The sequence below is a fragment of the Chiloscyllium punctatum genome, unplaced genomic scaffold (genome assembly GCF_047496795.1).
Source record: "Chiloscyllium punctatum isolate Juve2018m unplaced genomic scaffold, sChiPun1.3 scaffold_613, whole genome shotgun sequence".
In the NCBI taxonomy this organism is placed as follows: Eukaryota; Metazoa; Chordata; class Chondrichthyes; order Orectolobiformes; family Hemiscylliidae; genus Chiloscyllium; species Chiloscyllium punctatum.
Genome location: NW_027310347.1, coordinates 53,948 through 76,808, shown reverse-complemented (window position 1 = coordinate 76,808; position 22,861 = coordinate 53,948). Strand labels below are relative to the sequence as shown.

At 61.3% G+C, this 22,861-nt stretch overlaps 1 protein-coding gene across 1 annotated transcript in view; it reads right to left on the bottom strand.

Annotated features, from left to right (window-relative positions):
* srcap (Snf2-related CREBBP activator protein) overlaps window positions 1-22,861 on the bottom strand; it is a 91,655-nt gene that overhangs the window by 15,557 nt on the left and 53,237 nt on the right. The window contains 7 exon segments of the mRNA XM_072567607.1: window positions 16,738-16,821; window positions 17,028-17,210; window positions 17,782-17,913; window positions 19,786-19,900; window positions 20,545-20,741; window positions 21,117-21,286; window positions 22,588-22,790. Of these exon segments, the coding sequence (XP_072423708.1) occupies window positions 16,738-16,821; window positions 17,028-17,210; window positions 17,782-17,913; window positions 19,786-19,900; window positions 20,545-20,741; window positions 21,117-21,286; window positions 22,588-22,790 (1,084 nt within the window).

Genomic DNA, 22,861 nt, shown 5'->3' with positions numbered 1-22,861 from the left:
ATCCCAGGGCCCAGTGAATCACCCCCTTCCCCAGGGCACCATCCATCAATCCCAGGGCCCAGTGAATCACCCCCTTCCCCAGGACACCATCCATCAATCCCAGGGCCCAGTGAATCACCCCCTTCCCCAGGACACCATCCATCAATCCCAGGGCCCAGTGAATCACCCCCTTCCCCAGGACACCATCCATCAATCCCAGGGCCCAGTGACTCCCCTTCCCCAGGACACCATCCATCAATCCCAGGGCCCAGTGACTCCCCTTCCCCAGGACACCATCCATCAATCCCAGGGCCCAGTGACTCCCCTTCCCCAGGACACCATCCATCAATCCCAGGGCCCAGTGACTCCCCTTCCCCAGGACACCATCCATCAATCCCAGGGCCCAGTGAATCACCCCCTTCCCCAGGACACCATCCATCAATCCCAGGGCCCAGTGACTCCCCTTCCCCAGGGCACCATCCATCAATCCCAGGGCCCAGTGACTCCCCTTCCCCAGGACACCATCCATCAATCCCAGGGCCCAGTGACTCCCCTTCCCCAGGACACCATCCATCAATCCCAGGGCCCAGTGAATCACCCCCTTCCCCAGGGCACCATCCATCAATCCCAGGGCCCAGCGACTCCCCTTCCCCAGGGCACCATCCATCAATCCCAGGGCCCAGTGAATCACCCCCTTCCCCAGGGCACCATCCATCAATCCCAGGGCACCATCCATCAATCCCAGGGCCCAGTGAATCACCCCCTTCCCCAGGACACCATCCATCAATCCCAGGGCCCAGAGAATCACCCCCTTCCCCAGGACACCATCCATCAATCCCAGGGCCCAGTGACTCCCCTTCCCCAGGACACCATCCATCAATCCCAGGGCCCAGTGACTCCCCTTCCTCAGGACACCATCCATCAATCCCAGGGCCCAGTGACTCCCCCTTCCCCAGGACACCATCCATCAATCCCAGGGCCCAGAGGATCACCCCCATCCCCAGGACACCATCCATCAATCCCAGGGCCCAGTGACTCCCCCTTCCCCAGGACACCATCCATCAATCCCAGGGCCCAGTGACTCCCCCTTCCCCAGGACACCATCCATCAATCCCAGGGCCCAGTGAATCACCCCCTTCCCCAGGACACCATCCATCAATCCCAGGGCCCAGTGAATCACCCCCTTCCCCAGGACACCATCCATCAATCCCAGGGCCCAGTGAATCACCCCCTTCCCCAGGACACCATCCATCAATCCCAGGGCCCAGTGAATCACCCCCTTCCCCAGGACACCATCCATCAATCCCAGGGCCCAGTGACTCCCCCTTCCCCAGGACACCATCCATCAATCCCAGGGCCCAGAGAATCACCCCCTTCCCCAGGGCACCATCCATCAATCCCAGGGCCCAGTGACTCCCCTTCCCCAGGACACCATCCATCAATCCCAGGGCCCAGTGACTCCCCTTCCCCAGGGCACCATCCATCAATCCCAGGGCCCAGTGACTCCCCTTCCCCAGGACACCATCCATCAATCCCAGGGCCCAGTGAATCACCCCCTTCCCCAAGACACCATCCATCAATCCCAGGGCCCAGTGAATCACCCCCTTCCCCAGGACACCATCCATCAATCCCAGGGCCCAGTGAATCACCCCATTCCCCAGGACCCAATCCATCAATCCCAGGGCCCAGTGAATCACCCCCTTCCCCAGGACACCATCCATCAATCCCAGGGCCCAGTGAATCACCCCCTTCCCCAGGACACCATCCATCAATCCCAGGGCCCAGTGACTCCCCTTCCCCAGGAAACCATCCATCAATCCCAGGGCCCAGTGAATCACCCCCTTCCCCAGGACACCATCCATCAATCCCAGGGCCCAGTGACTCCCCTTCCCCAGGACACCATCCATCAATCCCAGGGCCCAGTGACTCCCCTTCCCCAGGACACCATCCATCAATCCCAGGGCCCAGAGAATCACCCCCTTCCCCAGGACACCATCCATCAATCCCAGGGCCCAGTGAATCACCCCCTTCCCCAGGACACCATCCATCAATCCCAGGGCCCAGTGAATCACCCCCTTCCCCAGGACACCATCCATCAATCCCAGGGCCCAGAGAATCACCCCCTTCCCCAGGACACCATCCATCAATCCCAGGGCCCAGTGAATCACCCCCTTCCCCAGGACACCATCCATCAATCCCAGGGCCCAGTGAATCACCCCCTTCCCCAGGACACCACCCATCAATCCCAGGGCCCAGTGACTCCCCTTCCCCAGGACACCATCCATCAATCCCAGGGCCCAGTGACTCCCCCTTCCCCAGGGCACCATCCATCAATCCCAGGGCCCAGTGACTCCCCTTCCCCAGGGCACCATCCATCAATCCCAGGGCCCAGTGAATCACCCCCTTCCCCAGGACACCATCCATCAATCCCAGGGCCCAGTGAATCACCCCCTTCCCCAGGACACCATCCATCAATCCCAGGGCCCAGTGACTCCCCCTTCCCCAGGACACCATCCATCAATCCCAGGGCCCAGTGAATCACCCCCTTCCCCATGACACCAAACATCAATCCCAGGGCCCAGTGAATCACCCCCTTCCCCAGGACACCATCCATCAATCCCAGGGCCCAGTGAATCACCCCCTTCCCCAGGACACCATCCATCAATCCCAGGGCCCAGTGACTCCCCTTCCCCAGGACACCATCCATCAATCCCAGGGCCCAGTGAATCACCCCCTTCCCCAGGACACCATCCATCAATCCCAGGGCCCAGAGAATCACCCCCTTCCCCAGGACACCATCCATCAATCCAGGGCCCAGTGAATCACCCCCTTCCCCAGGACACCACCCATCAATCTCAGGGCCCAGTTACTCCCCTTCCCCAGGGCACCATCCATCAATCCCAGGGCCCAGTGAATCACCCCCTTCCCCAGGACACCATCCATCAATCCCAGGGCCCAGAGAATCACCCCCTTCCCCAGGACACCATCCATCAATCCCAGGGCCCAGTGAATCACCCCCTTCCCCAGGACACCATCCATCAATCCCAGGGCCCAGTGACTCCCCTTCCCCAGGACACCATCCATCAATCCCAGGGCCCAGTGAATCACCCCCTTCCCCAGGACACCATCCATCAATCCCAGGGCCCAGAGTATCACCCCCTTCCCCAGGACACCATCCATCAATCCAGGGCCCAGTGAATCACCCCCTTCCCCAGGACACCATCCATCAATCCCAGGGCCCAGAGAATCACCCCCTTCCCCAGTACACCATCCATCAATCCCAGGGCCCAGTGACTCCCCTTCCCCAGGACACCATCCATCAATCCCAGGGCCCAGTGACTCCCCTTCCCCAGGACACCATCCATCAATCCCAGGGCCCAGTGAATCACCCCCTTCCCCAGGACACCATCCATCAATCCCAGGGCCCAGTGAATCACCCCCTTCCCCAGGGCACCATCCATCAATCCCAGGGCCCAGTGAATCACCCCCTTCCCCAGGACAACATCCATCAATCCCAGGGCCCAGTGAATCACCCCCTTCCCCAGGGCACCATCCATCAATCCCAGGGCCCAGTGACTCCCCCTTCCCCAGGACACCATCCATCAATCCCAGGGCCCAGTGACTCCCCTTCCCAGGACACCATCCAATCAATCCCAGGGCCCAGTGAATCACCCCCTTCCCCAGGGCACCATCCATCAATCCCAGGGCCCAGTGACTCCCCCTTCCCCAGGGCACCATCCATCAATCCCAGGGCCCAGTGACTCCCCCTTCCCCAGGGCACCATCCATCAATCCCAGGGCCCAGTGACTCCCCCTTCCCCAGGACACCATCCATCAATCCCAGGGCCCAGTGAATCACCCCCTTCCCCAGGACACCATCCATCAATCCCAGGGCCCAGTGAATCACCCCCTTCCCAGGGCACCATCCATCAATCCCAGGGCCCAGTGACTCCCCCTTCCCCAGGGCACCATCCATCAATCCCAGGGCCCAGTGACTCCCCTTCCCCAGGACACCATCCATCAATCTCAGGGCCCAGAGAATCACCCCCTTCCCCAGGACACCATCCATCAATCCCAGGGCCCAGAGAATCACCCCCTTCCCCAGGACACCATCCATCAATCCCAGGGCCCAGTGAATCACCCCCTTCCCCAGGGCACCATCCATCAATCCCAGGGCCAGTGAATCACCCCCTTCCCCAGGACACCATCCATCAATCCAGGGCCCAGTGAATCACCCCCTTCCCCAGGACACCATCCATCAATCCCAGGGCCCAGTGAATCACCCCCTTCCCCAGGACACCATCCATCAATCCAGGGCCCAGTGAATCACCCCCTTCCCCAGGACACCATCCATCAATCCAGGGCCCAGTGAATCACCCCCTTCCCCAGGACACCATCCATCAATCCCAGGGCCCAGTGAATCACCCCCTTCCCCAGGACACCATCCATCAATCCCAGGGCCCAGTGACTCCCCTTCCCCAGGACACCATCCATCAATCCCAGGGCCCAGTGACTCCCCTTCCCCAGGACACCATCCATCAATCCCAGGGCCCAGTGACTCCCCTTCCCCAGGGCACCATCCATCAATCCCAGGGCCCAGTGAATCACCCCCTTCCCCAGGACACCATCCATCAATCCCAGGGCCCAGTGAATCACCCCCTTCCCCAGGACACCATCCATCAATCCCAGGGCCCAGTGAATCACCCCCTTCCCCAGGACACCATCCATCAATCCCAGGGCCCAGTGACTCCCCTTCCCCAGGACACCATCCATCAATCCCAGGGCCCAGTGACTCCCCTTCCCCAGGACACCATCCATCAATCCCAGGGCCCAGTGAATCACCCCCTTCCACAGGACACCATCCATCAATCCCAGGCCCAGTGAATCACCCCCTTCCCCAGGGCACCATCCATCAATCCCAGGGCCCAGTGACTCCCCTTCCCCAGGGCACCATCCATCAATCCCAGGGCCCAGTGAATCACCCCCTTCCCCAGGACACCATCCATCAATCCCAGGGCCCAGTGAATCACCCCCTTCCCCAGGGCACCATCCATCAATCCCAGGGCCCAGTGACTCCCCTTCCCCAGGGCACCATCCATCAATCCCAGGGCCCAGTGAATCACCCCCTTCCCCAGGGCACCATCCATCAATCCCAGGGCCCAGTGAATCACCCCCTTCCCCAGGACACCATCCATCAATCCCAGGGCCCAGTGACTCCCCTTCCCCAGGACACCATCCATCAATCCCAGGGCCCAGTGACTCCCCTTCCCCAGGACACCATCCATCAATCCCAGGGCCCAGTGAATCACCCCCTTCCCCAGGGCACCATCCATCAATCCCAGGGGCCCAGTGAATCACCCCCTTCCCCAGGACACCATCCATCAATCCCAGGGCCCAGTGACTCCCCTTCCCCAGGACACCATCCATCAATCCCAGGCCCAGTGAATCACCCCCTTCGCCAGGACACCATCCATCAATTCCAGGGCCCAGTGAATCACCCCCTTCCCCAGGACACCATCCATCAATCCCAGGGCCCAGTGAATCACCCCCTTCCCCAGGACACCATCCATCAATCCCAGGGCCCAGTGACTCCCCTTCCCCAGGACACCATCCATCAATCCCAGGGCCCAGTGAATCACCCCCTTCCCCAGGACATCATCCATCAATCCCAGGGCCCAGTGAATCACCCCCTTCCCCAGGGCACCATCCATCAATCCCAGGGCCCAGTGAATCACCCCCTTCCCCAGGACACCATCCATCAATCCCAGGGCCCAGTGAATCACCCCCTTCCCCAGGACACCACCCATCAATCCCAGGGCCCAGTGACTCCCCTTCCCCAGGACACCATCCATCAATCCCAGGGCCCAGTGACTCCCCCTTCCCCAGGACACCATCCATCAATCCCAGGGCCCAGTGAGTCCCCTTCCCCAGGGCACCATCCATCAATCCCAGGGCCCATTGAATCACCCCCTTCCCCAGGACACCATCCATCAATCCCAGGGCCCAGTGAATCACCCCCTTCCCCAGGACACCATCCATCAATCCCAGGGCCCAGTGACTCCCCCTTCCCCAGGACACCATCCATCAATCCCAGGGCCCAGTGAATCACCCCCTTCCCCAGGACACCATCCATCAATCCCAGGGCCCAGTGAATCACCCCCTTCCCCAGGACACCATCCATCAATCCCAGGGCCCAGTGAATCACCCCCTTCCCCAGGACACCATCCATCAATCCCAGGGCCCAGTGAATCACACCCTTCCCCAGGACACCATCCATCAATCCCAGGGCCCAGTGACTCCCCTTCCCCAGGACACCATCCATCAATCCCAGGGCCCAGTGAATCACCCCCTTCCCCAGGACACCATCCATCAATCCCAGGGCCCAGAGAATCACCCCCTTCCCCAGGACACCATCCATCAATCCCAGGGCCCAGTGAATCACCCCCTTCCCCAGGACACCACCCATCAATCTCAGGGCCCAGTTACTCCCCTTCCCCAGGGCACCATCCATCAATCCCAGGGCCCAGTGAATCACCCCCTTCCCCAGGGCACCATCCATCAATCCCAGGGCCCAGTGACTCACCCCCTTCCCCAGGACACCATCCATCAATCCCAGGGCCCAGTGAATCACCCCCTTCCCCAGGACACCATCCATCAATCCCAGGGCCCAGAGAATCACCCCCTTCCCCAGGACACCATCCATCAATCCCAGGGCCCAGTGACTCCCCTTCCCCAGGACACCATCCATCAATCCCAGGGCCCAGTGACTCCCCTTCCCCAGGACACCATCCATCAATCCCAGGGCCCAGTGAATCACCCCCTTCCCCAGGACACCATCCATCAATCCCAGGGCCCAGTGAATCACCCCCTTCCCCAGGGCACCATCCATCAATCCCAGGGCCCAGTGAATCACCCCCTTCCCCAGGACACCATCCATCAATCCCAGGGCCCAGTGAATCACCCCCTTCCCCAGGGCACCATCCATCAATCCCAGGGCCCAGTGACTCCCCCTTCCCCAGGACACCATCCATCAATCCCAGGGCCCAGTGACTCCCCTTCCCCAGGACACCATCCATCAATCCCAGGGCCCAGTGAATCACCCCCTTCCCCAGGGCACCATCCATCAATCCCAGGGCCCAGTGACTCCCCCTTCCCCAGGGCACCATCCATCAATCCCAGGGCCCAGTGACTCCCCCTTCCCCAGGACACCATCCATCAATCCCAGGGCCCAGTGAATCACCCCCTTCCCCAGGACACCATCCATCAATCCCAGGGCCCAGTGAATCACCCCCTTCCCCAGGGCACCATCCATCAATCCCAGGGCCCAGTGACTCCCCCTTCCCCAGGGCACCATCCATCAATCCCAGGGCCCAGTGACTCCCCTTCCCCAGGACACCATCCATCAATCTCAGGGCCCAGAGAATCACCCCCTTCCCCAGGACACCATCCATCAATCCCAGGGCCCAGAGAATCACCTCCTTCCCCAGGACACCATCCATCAATCCCAGGGCCCAGTGAATCACCCCCTTCCCCAGGGCACCATCCATCAATCCCAGGGCCCAGTGAATCACCCCCTTCCCCAGGACACCATCCATCAATCCCAGGGCCCAGTGAATCACCCCCTTCCCCAGGACACCATCCATCAATCCCAGGGCCCAGTGAATCACCCCCTTCCCCAGGACACCATCCATCAATCCCAGGGCCCAGTGAATCACCCCCTTCCCCAGGACACCATCCATCAATCCCAGGGCCCAGTGAATCATCCCCTTCCCCAGGACACCATCCATCAATCCCAGGGCCCAGTGAATCACCCCCTTCTCCCAGACACCATCCATCAATCCCAGGGCCCAGTGACTCCCCTTCCCCAGGACACCATCCATCAATCCCAGGGCCCAGTGAATCACCCCCTTCCCCAGGACACCATCCATCAATCCCAGGGCCCAGTGAATCACCCCCTTCCCCAGGACACCATCCATCAATCCCAGGGCCCAGTGACTCCCCTTCCCCAGGACACCATCCATCAATCCCAGGGCCCAGTGACTCCCCTTCCCCAGGACACCATCCATCAATCCCAGGGCCCAGTGAATCACCCCCTTCCCCAGGACACCATCCATCAATCCCAGGGCCCAGTGAATCACCCCCTTCCCCAGGGCACCATCCATCAATCCCAGGGCCCAGTGACTCCCCTTCCCCAGGGCACCATCCATCAATCCCAGGGCCCAGTGAATCACCCCCTTCCCCAGGGCACCATCCATCAATCCCAGGGCCCAGTGAATCACCCCCTTCCCCAGGACACCATCCATCAATCCCAGGGCCCAGTGACTCCCCTTCCCCAGGACACCATCCATCAATCCCAGGGCCCAGTGACTCCCCTTCCCCAGGACACCATCCATCAATCCCAGGGCCCAGTGAATCACCCCCTTCCCCAGGGCACCATCCATCAATCCCAGGGCCCAGTGAATCACCCCCTTCCCCAGGACACCATCCATCAATCCCAGGGCCCAGTGACTCCCCTTCCCCAGGACACCATCCATCAATCCCAGGGCCCAGTGAATCACCCCCTTCGCCAGGACACCATCCATCAATTCCAGGGCCCAGTGAATCACCCCCTTCCCCAGGACACCATCCATCAATCCCAGGGCCCAGTGAATCACCCCCTTCCCCAGGACACCATCCATCAATCCCAGGGCCCAGTGACTCCCCTTCCCCAGGACACCATCCATCAATCCCAGGGCCCAGTGAATCACCCCCTTCCCCAGGACACCATCCATCAATCCCAGGGCCCAGTGAATCACCCCCTTCCCCAGGGCACCATCCATCAATCCCAGGGCCCAGTGAATCACCCCCTTCCCCAGGACACCATCCATCAATCCCAGGGCCCAGTGAATCACCCCCTTCCCCAGGACACCATCCATCACCCCCTTCCCCAGGACACCATCCATCAATCCCAGGGCCCAGTGAATCACCGCCCTTCCCCAGGACACCATCCATCAATCCCAGGGCCAGTGAATCACCCCCTTCCCCAGGACACCACCCATCAATCCCAGGGCCCAGTGACTCCCCTTCCCCAGGACACCATCCATCAATCCCAGGGCCCAGAGAATCACCCTCTTCCCCAGGACACCATCCATCAATCCCAGGGCCCAGTGAATCACCCCCTTCCCCAGGACACCATCCATCAATCCCAGGGCCCAGTGAATCACCCCCTTCCCCAGGGCACCATCCATCAATCCCAGGGCCCAGAGAATCACCCCCTTTCCCCAGGACACCATCCATCAATCCCAGGGCCCAGTGAATCACCCCCTTCCCCAGGACACCATCCATCAATCCCAGGGCCCAGTGAATCACCCCCTTCCCCAGGACACCATCCATCAATCCCAGGGCCCAGTGAATCACCCCCTTCCCCAGGACACCATCCATCAATCCCAGGGCCCAGTGACTCCCCTTCCCCAGGGCACCATCCATCAATCCCAGGGCCCAGAGAATCACCCCCTTCCCCAGGACACCACCCATCAATCCCAGGGCCCAGTGACTCCCCCTTCCCCAGGACACCATCCATCAATCCCAGGGCCCAGTGAATCACCCCCTTCCCCAGGACACCATCCATCAATCCCAGGGCCCAGTGAATCACCCCCTTCCCCAGGACACCATCCATCAATCCCAGGGCCCAGTGAATCACCCCCTTCCCCAGGACACCATCCATCAATCCCAGGGCCCAGTGACTCCCCCTTCCCCAGGACACCATCCATCAATCCCAGGGCCCAGAGAATCACCCCCTTCCCCAGGGCACCATCCATCAATCCCAGGGCCCAGTGACTCCCCTTCCCCAGGACACCATCCATCAATTCCCAGGGCCCAGTGACTCCCCTTCCCCAAGACACCATCCATCAATCCCAGGGCCCAGTGAATCACCCCCTTCCCCAGGACACCATCCATCAATCCCAGGGCCCAGTGAATCACCCCCTTCCCCAGGACACCATCCATCGATCCCAGGGCCCAGTGAATCACCCCCTTCCCCAGGACACCATCCATCAATCCCAGGGCCCAGTGAATCACCCCCTTCCCCAGGACACCATCCATCAATCCCAGGGCCCAGTGAATCACCCCCTTCCCCAGGACACCATCCATCAATCCCAGGGCCCAGTGAATCACCCCCTTCCCCAGGACACCATCCATCAATCCCAGGGCCCAGTGAATCACCCCCTTCCCCAGGACACCATCCATCAATCCCAGGGCCCAGTGAATCACCCCCTTCCCCAGGACACCATCCATCAATCCCAGGGCCCAGTGACTCCCCTTCCCCAGGACACCATCCATCAATCCCAGGGCCCAGTGACTCCCCTTCCCCAGGACACCATCCATCAATCCCAGGGCCCAGAGAATCACCCCCTTCCCCAGGACACCATCCATCAATCCCAGGGCCCAGTGAATCACCCCCTTCCCCAGGGCACCATCCATCAATCCCAGGGCCCAGAGAATCACCCCCTTCCCCAGGACACCATCCATCAATCCCAGGGCCCAGAGAATCACCCCCTTCCCCAGGACACCATCCATCAATCCCAGGGCCCAGTGACTCCCCTTCCCCAGGGCACCATCCATCAATCCCAGGGCCCAGAGAATCACCCCCTTCCCCAGGACACCACCCATCAATCCCAGGGCCAAGTGAATCACCCCCTTCCCCAGGACACCATCCATCAATCCCAGGGCCCAGTGAATCACCCCCTTCCCCAGGACACCATCCATCAATCCCAGGGCCCAGTGAATCACCCCCTTCCCCAGGACACCATCCATCAATCCCAGGGCCCAGTGACTCCCCCTTCCCCAGGACACCATCCATCAATCCCAGGGCCCAGAGAATCACCCCCTTCCCCAGGGCACCATCCATCAATCCCAGGGCCCAGTGACTCCCCTTCCCCAGGACACCATCCATCAATCCCAGGGCCCAGTGACTCCCCTTCCCCAGGGCACCATCCATCAATCCCAGGGCCCAGTGACTCCCCTTCCCCAGGACACCATCCATCAATCCCAGGGCCCAGTGAATCACCCCCTTCCCCAAGACACCATCCATCAATCCCAGGGCCCAGTGAATCACCCCCTTCCCCAGGACACCATCCATCAATCCCAGGGCCCAGTGAATCACCCCCTTCCCCAGGGCACCATCCATCAATCCCAGGGCCCAGTGAATCACCCCCTTCCCCAGGACACCATCCATCAATCCCAGGGCCCAGTGAATCACCCCCTTCCCCAGGACACCATCCATCAATCCCAGGGCCCAGTGAATCACCCCCTTCCCCAGGACACCATCCATCAATCCCAGGGCCCAGTGAATCACCCCCTTCCCCAGGACACCATCCATCAATCCCAGGGCCCAGTGACTCCCCTTCCCCAGGACACCATCCATCAATCCCAGGGCCCAGTGAATCACCCCCTTCCCCAGGACACCATCCATCAATCCCAGGGCCCAGTGACTCCCCTTCCCCAGGACACCATCCATCAATCCCAGGGCCCAGTGACTCCCCTTCCCCAGGACACCATCCATCAATCCCAGGGCCCAGAGAATCACCCCCTTCCCCAGGACACCATCCATCAATCCCAGGGCCCAGTGAATCACCCCCTTCCCCAGGACACCATCCATCAATCCCAGGGCCCAGTGAATCACCCCCTTCCCCAGGACACCATCCATCAATCCCAGGGCCCAGTGACTCCCCCTTCCCCAGGACACCATCCATCAATCCCAGGGCCCAGTGAATCACCCCCTTCCCCAGGACACCATCCATCAATCCCAGGGCCCAGTGAATCACCCCCTTCCCCAGGACACCATCCATCAATCCCAGGGCCCAGTGAATCACCCCCTTCCCCAGGACACCATCCATCAATCCCAGGGCCCAGTGAATCACACCCTTCCCCAGGACACCATCCATCAATCCCAGGGCCCAGTGACTCCCCTTCCCCAGGACACCATCCATCAATCCCAGGGCCCAGTGAATCACCCCCTTCCCCAGGACACCATCCATCAATCCCAGGGCCCAGAGAATCACCCCCTTCCCCAGGACACCATCCATCAATCCCAGGGCCCAGTGAATCACCCCCTTCCCCAGGACACCACCCATCAATCTCAGGGCCCAGTTACTCCCCTTCCCCAGGGCACCATCCATCAATCCCAGGCCCCAGTGAATCACCCCCTTCCCCAGGGCACCATCCATCAATCCCAGGGCCCAGTGACTCACCCCCTTCCCCAGGACACCATCCATCAATCCCAGGGCCCAGTGAATCACCCCCTTCCCCAGGACACCATCCATCAATCCCAGGGCCCAGTGAATCACCCCCTTCCCCAGGACACCATCCATCAATCCCAGGGCCCAGTGAATCACCCCCTTCCCCAGGGCACCATCCATCAATCCCAGGGCCCAGTGACTCCCCCTTCCCCAGGGCACCATCCATCAATCCCAGGGCCCAGAGAATCACCCCCTTCCCCAGGACACCATCCATCAATCCCAGGGCCCAGTGACTCCCCTTCCCCAGGACACCATCCATCAATCCCAGGGCCCAGTGAATCACCCCCTTCCCCAGGGCACCATCCATCAATCCCAGGGCCCAGTGAATCACCCCCTTCCCCAGGACACCATCCATCAATCCCAGGGCCCAGTGAATCACCCCCTTCCCCAGGGCACCATCCATCAATCCCAGGGCCCAGTGACTCCCCCTTCCCCAGGACACCATCCATCAATCCCAGGGCCCAGTGACTCCCCTTCCCCAGGACACCATCCATCAATCCCAGGGCCCAGTGAATCACCCCCTTCCCCAGGGCACCATCCATCAATCCCAGGGCCCAGTGACTCCCCCTTCCCCAGGGCACCATCCATCAATCCCAGGGCCCAGTGACTCCCCTTCCCCAGGGCACCATCCATCAATCCCAGGACCCAGTGACTCCCCCTTCCCCAGGGCACCATCCATCAATCCCAGGGCCCAGTGACTCCCCCTTCCCCAGGACACCATCCATCAATCCCAGGGCCCAGTGACTCCCCTTCCCCAGGACACCATCCATCAATCCCAGGGCCCAGTGAATCACCCCCTTCCCCAGGACACCATCCATCAATCCCAGGGCCCAGTGAATCACCCCCTTCCCCAGGACACCATCCATCAATCCCAGGGCCCAGTGAATCACCCCCTTCCCCAGGACACCACCCATCAATCCCAGGGCCCAGTGAATCACCCCCTTCCCCAGGACACCATCCATCAATCCCAGGGCCCAGTGAATCACCCCCTTCCCCAGGACACCATCCATCAATCCCAGGGCCCAGTGAATCACCCCCTTCCCCAGGGCACCATCCATCAATCCCAGGGCCCAGTGAATCACCCCCTTCCCCAGGACACCATCCATCAATCCCAGGGCCCAGTGAATCACCCCCTTCCCCAGGACACCATCCATCAATCCCAGGGCCCAGTGAATCACCCCCTTCCCCAGGACACCATCCATCAATCCCAGGGCCCAGTGAATCACCCCCTTCCCCAGGACACCATCCATCAATCCCAGGGCCCAGTGAATCAACCCCTTCCCCAGGACACCATCCATCAATCCCAGGGCCCAGTGACTCCCCTTCCCCAGGACACCATCCATCAATCCCAGGGCCCAGTGACTCCCCTTCCCCAGGACACCATCCATCAATCCCAGGGCCCAGTGAATCACCCCCTTCCCCAGGACACCATCCATCAATCCCAGGGCCCAGTGACTCCCCCTTCCCCAGGACACCATCCATCAATCCCAGGGCCCAGTGACTCCCCTTCCCCAGGACACCATCCATCAATCCCAGGGCCCAGAGAATCACCCCCTTCCCCAGGACACCATCCATCAATCCCAGGGCCCAGTGAATCACCCCCTTCCCCAGGGCACCATCCATCAATCCCAGGGCCCAGAGAATCACCCCCTTCCCCAGGACACCATCCATCAATCCCAGGGCCCAGAGAATCACCCCCTTCCCCAGGACACCATCCATCAATCCCAGGGCCCAGTGAATCACCCCCTTCCCCAGGACACCATCCATCAATCCCAGGGCCCAGTGAATCACCCCCTTCCCCAGGACACCATCCATCAATCCCAGGGCCCAGTGAATCACCCCCTTCCCCAGGACACCATCCATCAATCCCAGGGCCCAGTGAATCACCCCCTTCCCCAGGACACCATCCATCAATCCCAGGGCCCAGTGACTCCCCTTCCCCAGGGCACCATCCATCAATCCCAGGGCCCAGAGAATCACCCCCTTCCCCAGGACACCACCCATCAATCCCAGGGCCCAGTGACTCCCCCTTCCCCAGGACACCATCCATCAATCCCAGGGCCCAGTGAATCACCCCCTTCCCCAGGACACCATCCATCAATCCCAGGGCCCAGAGAATCACCCCCTTCCCCAGGGCACCATCCATCAATCCCAGGGCCCAGTGACTCACCCCCTTCCCCAGGACACCATCCATCAATCCCAGGGCCCAGTGAATCACCCCCTTCCCCAGGACACCATCCATCAATCCCAGGGCCCAGTGAATCACCCCCTTCCCCAGGACACCATCCATCAATCCCAGGGCCCAGTGAATCACCCCCTTCCCCAGGACACCACCCATCAATCCCAGGGCCCAGTGAATCACCCCCTTCCCCAGGACACCATCCATCAATCCCAGGGCCCAGTGACTCCCCCTTCCCCAGGACACCATCCATCAATCCCAGGGCCCAGTGACTCCCCTTCCCCAGGACACCATCCATCAATCCCAGGGCCCAGTGAATCACCCCCTTCCCCAGGACACCATCCATCAATCCCAGGGCCCAGTGAATCACCCCCTTCCCCAGGACACCATCCATCAATCCCAGGGCCCAGTGAATCACCCCCTTCCCCAGGACACCACCCATCAATCCCAGGGCCCAGTGAATCACCCCCTTCCCCAGGACACCATCCATCAATCCCAGGGCCCAGTGACTCCCCCTTCCCCAGGACACCATCCATCAATCCCAGGGCCCAGTGACTCCCCTTCCCCAGGGCACCATCCATCAATCCCAGGGCCCCGTGACTCCCCCTTCCCCAGGACACCATCCATCAATCCCAGGGCCCAGTGACTCCCCTTCCCCAGGACACCATCCATCAATCCCAGGGCCCAGTGAATCACCCCCTTCCCCAGGACACCATCCATCAATCCCAGGGCCCAGTGAATCACACCCTTCCCCAGGACACCATCCATCAATCCCAGGGCCCAGTGACTCCCCCTTCCCCAGGACACCATCCATCAATCCCAGGGCCCAGTGAATCACCCCCTTCCCCAGGACACCATCCATCAATCCCAGGGCCCAGTGAATCACCCCCTTCCCCAGGACACCATCCATCAATCCCAGGGCCCAGTGACTCCCCTTCCCCAGGGCACCATCCATCAATCCCAGGGCCCAGTGACTCCCCTTCCCCAGGACACCATCCATCAATCCCAGGGCCCAGTGAATCACCCCCTTCCCCAGGACACCATCCATCAATCCCAGGGCCCAGTGACTCCCCTTCCCCAGGACACCATCCATCAATCCCAGGGCCCAGTGAATCACCCCCTTCCCCAGGACACCATCCATCAATCCCAGGGCCCAGTGAATCACCCCCTTCCCCAGGGCACCATCCATCAATCCCAGGGCCCAGAGAATCACCCCCTTCCCCAGGGCACCATCCATCAATCCCAGGGCCCAGTGACTCCCCTTCCCCAGGACACCATCCATCAATCCCAGGGCCCAGTGACTCCCCCTTCCCCAGGACACCATCCATCAATCCCAGGGCCCAGTGACTCCCCCTTCCCCAGGACACCATCCATCAATCCCAGGGCCCAGTGAATCACCCCCTTCCCCAGGACACCATCCATCAATCCCAGGGCCCAGTGAATCACCCCCTTCCCCAGGACACCATCCATCAATCCCAGGGCCCAGTGACTCCCCTTCCCCAGGGCACCATCCGTCAATCCCAGGGCCCAGTGACTCCCCTTCCCCAGGACACCATCCATCAATCCCAGGGCCCAGTGAATCACCCCCTTCCCCAGGACACCATCCATCAATCCCAGGGCCCAGTGACTCCCCTTCCCCAGGACACCATCCATCAATCCCAGGGCCCAGTGAATCACCCCCTTCCCCAGGACACCATCCATCAATCCCAGGGCCCAGTGAATCACCCCCTTCCCCAGGACTCCATCCATCAATCCCAGGGCCCAGTGAATCACCCCCTTCCCCAGGACACCATCCATCAATCCCAGGGCCCAGTGAATCACCCCCTTCCCCAGGACACCATCCATCAATCCCAGGGCCCAGTGACTCCCCTTCCCCAGGACACCATCCATCAATCCCAGGGCCCAGTGAATCACCCCCTTCCCCAGGGCACCATCCATCAATCCCAGGGCCCAGTGAATCACCCCCTTCCCCAGGGCACCATCCATCAATCCCAGGGCCCAGTGAATCACCCCCTTCCCCAGGACACCATCCATCAATCCCAGGGCCCAGTGACTCCCCTTCCCCAGGACACCATCCATCAATCCCAGGGCCCAGTGAATCACCCCCTTCCCCAGGACACCATCCATCAATCCCAGGGCCCAGTGAATCACCCCCTTCCCCAGGGCACCATCCATCAATCCCAGGGCCCAGTGACTCCCCTTCCCCAGGACACCATCCATCAATCCCAGGGCCCAGAGAATCACCCCCTTCCCCAGGGCACCATCCATCAATCCCAGGGCCGTAGCCATAAACAAGATGGTCTACCTCAGCCTGCTTCAGCTCCTCCTTGCTGACTGCTTCGAGGGACGCCTCCAGGTAGTTCATGGCATATCGCTCTATCGGTGTTAACTGTGGAGACGGGGAGAGATCAAACAGGCAGCACGTTAGTGGTGGGTGAGACACACGTCCACGACCAACATCCCCCCCCCCCCCCCCCGGCGTGAGCACTGAGGCTGTGTGGCAGTACAGACAGATTCCTACTGGGCAGTTTGCAAGGGTTGAGGACAGAGTTAGTGTCAGGGCAGCGCCTGCTGCTCCAGTGCCAGCATCTTTACCTGCTCAACCAACGCTGCAATCTCCTGCTCAGCTTTGGACAACTCTTCCTCATCCTCTCGCGTAGAGCTGTCCTCTCCATCCAGAGGGATGTTCTCATTGAATTCAGCCAATTCAGCCACCTGCTCTGCCTTGGCCTGGGAGGCAGCTTGGATATCCTCCTCGTCCTCCGCGCGGCACAGCGCCTACATAACACAATCAATCATTACTGAGGGACAGGGAGAGGGGGGGGCGGCCGCGCGAGGGCGACCGAGCGAGGGAGAGGGGGCGGCCGCGCAACAGAGCGAGTGAGAGGGGGTGGCCACTTCGACAGGCAGCGAGAGAACGCGCGGCAGTGAGAGAGAGAACCCACGAGACAGCATCATGTTCGCTGACCGCAGCACAACTGTCTATATGGTGGGTGACGGTCTCAACCTCAGGGGGTCCCACTCACTGCAGCTGACCCCAGAATGGAGGTTGAACTGGAGGGTAGGGGGGGGGACAGTGTGAATCACCCACCGTTGAGATCCCGGCGACAGTACAGATGGACAGAGACTGGCGGCTGATAGCAGAGGACTGTCACTGTCTTAACGCTGAGGGGTCGTGAGTTTTGGGAATGAGGGAGTCCCCTCCCGACAGCAATGTGACAAAACGTTAACCTGCGAGCGGCCCGGTGAGGATGACCGGTGACAGCCAGCAAACGTAGCACACTGGGCACCCAGGGCAGGGGGTCGGCGGGTCAGAGGTCACTAAACACCAGGAAGCACAGGGACTGACCTGCTCCAGGATTAGAGTCTGCTTAGCTGACATGGAATCCTCCTCTTCGGGGTGTGAGGGGGGTAACGTCAGGGGGGCCAGCTCCTTCTTCGGCTCCTCCACGGGCAGGTCAAACAGCTCTCGGATCGTCTGCTGTTTTCGGAGAAACCAGGAAAGACGGCAGTGTGAGCATGAGACACACCAGCTTCCCGAGACAACAGCCAACACACCCTCCCACTCAGCCCATGGTGAGGCCCAAACAACTTCCTCAAAACTGCCTCCCATGACAGGGATGGGGAAACTACACTCCCCGATACACACGGCCCCCTCACCGTGACGGGGGGATACACTCCCCCACACACACGGCCCCCTCACCGTGACGGGGATACACTCCCCCACACACACGGCCCCTCACCGTGACGGGGATACACTCCCCGATACACACGGACCCCTCACCGTGACGGGGGGATACACTCCCCCATACACACGGCCCCCTCACCGTGACGGGGGGATACACTCCCCCACACACACGGCCCCCTCACCGTGACGGGGATACACTCCCCGACACACACGGCCCCTCACCGTGACGGGGATACACTCCCCCATACACACGGCCCCCTCACCGTGACGGGGATACACTCCCCGATACACACGGACCCCTCACCGTGATGGGGGGGATACACTCCCCCATACACACGGCCCCCTCACCGTGACGGGGATACACTCCCCGATACACACGGACCCCTCACCGTGACGGGGGGATACACTCCCCCCATACACACGGCCCCCTCACCGTGACGGGGATACACTCCCCCATACACACGGCCCCTCACCGTGACGGGGGGATACACTCCCCCACACACACGGCCCCCTCACCGTGACGGGGGGGGGGATACAGTCCCCGATACACACGGCCCCCTCACCGTGACGGGGATACACTCCCCGACACACGGCCCCTCACCGTGACGGGGGGGGATACACTCCCCCATACACACGGCCCCCTCACCGTGACGGGGATACACTCCCCCATACACACGGCCCCCCTCACCGTGACGGGGGGATACACTCCCCCATACACACGGCCCCCTCACCGTGACGGGGATACACTCCCCCACACACACGGCCCCCTCACCGTGACGGGGGGATACACTCCCCGACACACACGGCCCCTCACCGTGACGGGGGGATACACTCCCCCATACACACGGCCCCCTCACCGTGACGGGGGGATACACTCCCCGATACACACGGCCCCCCTCACCGTGACGGGGGGATACACTCCCCGACACACACGGCCCCCTCACCGTGACGGGGATATACACTCCCCCACACACACGGCCCCCTCACCGTGACGGGGGGATACACTCCCCGATACACAAGGACCCCTCACCGTGACGGGGGGGGGATACAGTCCCCGACACACACGGCCCCCTCACCGTGACGGGGATACAGTCCCCCATACACACGGCCCCCTCACCATGACGGGGGGATACACTCCCCGACACACGGCCCCTCACCGTGACGGGGGGGATACACTCCCCCATACACACGGCCCCCTCACCGTGACGGGGATACACTCCCCCATACACACGGCCCCCTCACCGTGACGGGGGGGATACACTCCCCCATACTCACGGCCCCCTCACCGTGACGGGGGGGATACACTCCCCCATACACACGGGCCCCTCACCGTGACGGGGATACACTCCCCCATACACACGGCCCCCTCACCGTGACGGGGATATACACTCCCCCATACACACGGGCCCCTCACCATGACGGGGATACACTCCCCCATACACACGGCCCCCTCACCGTGACGGGGATATACACTCCCCCATACACACGGGCCCCTCACCGTGACGGGGATACACTCCCCCATACACACGGCCCCCTCACCGTGACGGGGGGGGATACACTCCCCCATACACACGGCCCCCTCACCGTGACGGGGGGGGATACACTCTCTGATACATGCCGCCCCTCCCTGCGACAGGGGGATCTGCAGCCGGGCCCCAGCAGTACCTCTTTAAAAAAGGCGGTGGTGAAATTGCCTCCTTCGATGGCTAGGTCTCCCAACATCCGTTTCTGATTGGCTTTCTTCAGGATGTTCTCCTCCACTGTCCGGTCGCTGATCAGCCTGAGGGGGTGGGGGAAGAGGGAACGGCAGGGGGGAGGGGGAAGAGAGCGAGAGAGAGGCATCAGGACCCTGTTGTCTGAACAAAGACATGGCCATAGCCTCCTGCCCAAACCCCCCCAACATCAGCTTCCAGGAGTGCATCCCACCTGCCTCACTATCTCCCCCAATCCTCTTCCACACCGACCTCCCTCACCAAACCATCCCACTCGGAGGGCTGAATGCCTCAGATTCATTGATGGCACCCCCACTGAACATCAAGGGGTGACAGTTCGATTCGCTCTGGTCAGAGAGAGCCATGACCTGGCACTTATTCCTGGTCAGCCTGAGCCTGGACATTGTGCAGCTCTTGCTGAACTCTGACCTGGACTGTTTTGGTATCTGACGGGGCGGTGAATGGCACTGAACACTGTGCGACCGTCGCAATGCCTCCCCACTTAAGGTGCTGGGATGGTCATCAAAGAAGAGGCCGAAAATTTGTTGGGCCTGGGACACTACCCTGAGGGACACCGATAGTATTCCATGAACCAGTGCTAGCCCCCGCGCAATGCATTCACACCCCTCTCTCCCACCCAACCCACCCCCCCACCCCGAGGCAGCCCTCAGCCTGGCAGTGACCATCCCACCCCGCCCCCACGCACACCTACCTGTAGATGTGTACATCTCGGGTCTGTCCGATGCGGTGACAGCGATCCTGTGCCTGGGCGTCCATGGTGGGGTTCCAGTCACTGTCGTAGAACAGCACAGTGTCAGCGCCGGTGAGATTAACCCCGACACCACCGCTGCGGGTCGACAGGATGAAGCAGAAGATGCGTTTGTCAGCGTTGAATCGATCCATCAGAATCTGAGAGTGGAGGGGGAAGCGAAAGGCGGGCAGAGGATTACACTCAAGAGACACATGCCACCCCCTGCTGTCCTGACACGCTCCCTGCAGACACTGGAGCGTTATTGAGGCCGGGCCTTGCACAGCATGATCCCGTAGAGACCGCCTGCTCTCAATGACTCAGTGAGGCCCTGAGCAGGATCCTCACTCTTGAGCCAAGTGGTCATCACTGAAAGAGAACAGGTCACCAAACCCCCCCACCCCGTTCCCAAAGTTAACTCCTCCTCCCCCTCCCCAGGCAAGGCTGTGAAGAAGGCACATCGCTCCGCCCCCCCGCCCCCGACAGGCTGCTGGTCTTACAGACGGGCCCCCCCCCCCCCCGCTCACCGTCCTTACCTGACGCTGCTCCACCTTCGTGCTGCCGTCCAGTCGCAGGTAGATGTGACCGTGGAAGTTGAGGAACTGTTCGAGGATGTCCAGCATCCGGGTCATCTGTGTGAACAGCAACACGCGATGACCGCCCATCCTGAGCTGTCGGAGCAGGACATCCAGCACCTGCAGCTTGCCTGAGGCAACGAGGGACAAGAGAGAGGTGCCGGTGAAGACAGGCCGATGATGTGTGACCACCCCCAGCCCCCACCCCACCCCCCACCAGGATGGAGTGCGAAACGCTCCTCCCTTCCCTACCCATACTGACTCCTCGCGTCCCCCAGGGCTGGGCCCTCTGAAAAGGGGCTCAGCCTCCGAATCCCTGTCCCCTCCCCTGTTGCCTCAGGGAGGGGGACAACAGGGACCTGCCTGGTCTGAGACACAAGGCAACCAGGACCGGCTGCAAAGATGTGGGTGAACCATTTTTAAAATCTCACCACGTACAACGCGCACACACACACGCCGGGCCGGTGTCGGTCACCGCCACCCCAACCCCAGCAGGCACCATGAGGAGGCGCCAGTGAGTCACCTCCTCAGACCACTGCTGTCCCAAGGCTGCCATGACAGGCTGGAAAGGTGCGGTCAGTCAGAGCAGCCTCGGCACACCGCTGCAGTCAGTCTTGCTGCAGCACGTTGGACGTGGTGGGGGAGGAGTGTTTAAGGTTGGAGTCAGGAGGGGGGAGTCACTCGCTGCAGGATTCCCAGCCTCTGACCCTGCTCTTGGAGCCACGGGATTGATATGGGGCTGGGTCCGGGTCAGTTTCTGCTCAATGGGAACCCCCAGGATGTTGATAGTGGGGGGGAGGGGGGGGGGGGATTCAGTGATGGTAACACCATTGAACGTCAAGGGGGCGATGGTTAGATTCTCTCTCAATGGGAACCCCCAGGATGTTGATAGTGGGGGGGGGGGGGATTCAGTGACGGTAACACCATTGAACGTCAAGGGGGCGATGGTTAGATTCTCTCTCAATGGGAACCCCGAGGATGTTGATAGTGGGGGGGAGGGGGGATTCAGTGACGGTAACACCATTGAACGTCAAGGGGGCGATGGTTAGATTCTCTCTCAATGGGAACCCCCTGGGGGGGGCGAGGGGGGGAATTCAGTGACGGTAATGCCGATATGGGAGTGGGGGGGGGGGGTACATGATGGTTAAGTTCTCTTATTCGAAAAGATAACTTGGCTCGTCAGGTCAAGCCTGAAGATTATCCAGATCTCGTCACATTTGTACAGAGACTGGTTCAGTACAGGGGGACCGGCGAATGGCGCTGAACATGGTGAACTATTCGGGGCACGGTTTGGACGGCCTGGTGGGCACACTGTGGGTAGGAAAACGGTGGAGACGTTGCATAAACTCTTCAAAAAGGACGAACTGACTACCACAGCGGAGCAGTGAGCCCACAGCTGAACCCGCCTCCCCTCGCTGGCGCGCTCACTCACCGCAGTCGTACTGAATCAGCCGCAGATCAGGGAACTGGGTCCTCATGTTACAGATGGTGCGATGGAGCCGGCTCGTCCTGGGCGAAAGCTCCCGGTGTAGCGCATCCGCCAGCAGGACCTGCTGGTGCAGGGAGGACGGGTGAGGGTGGGACACGTGCATTTGGATTGCTGGGGCCTCCACAGGAGGTATAACAAAAATAAACCTGGTCAGAGAGACAAGAGACAACGTGTGTCAACCGACCGAGGACGACAAGGAGCTCACGTACATGGCTTA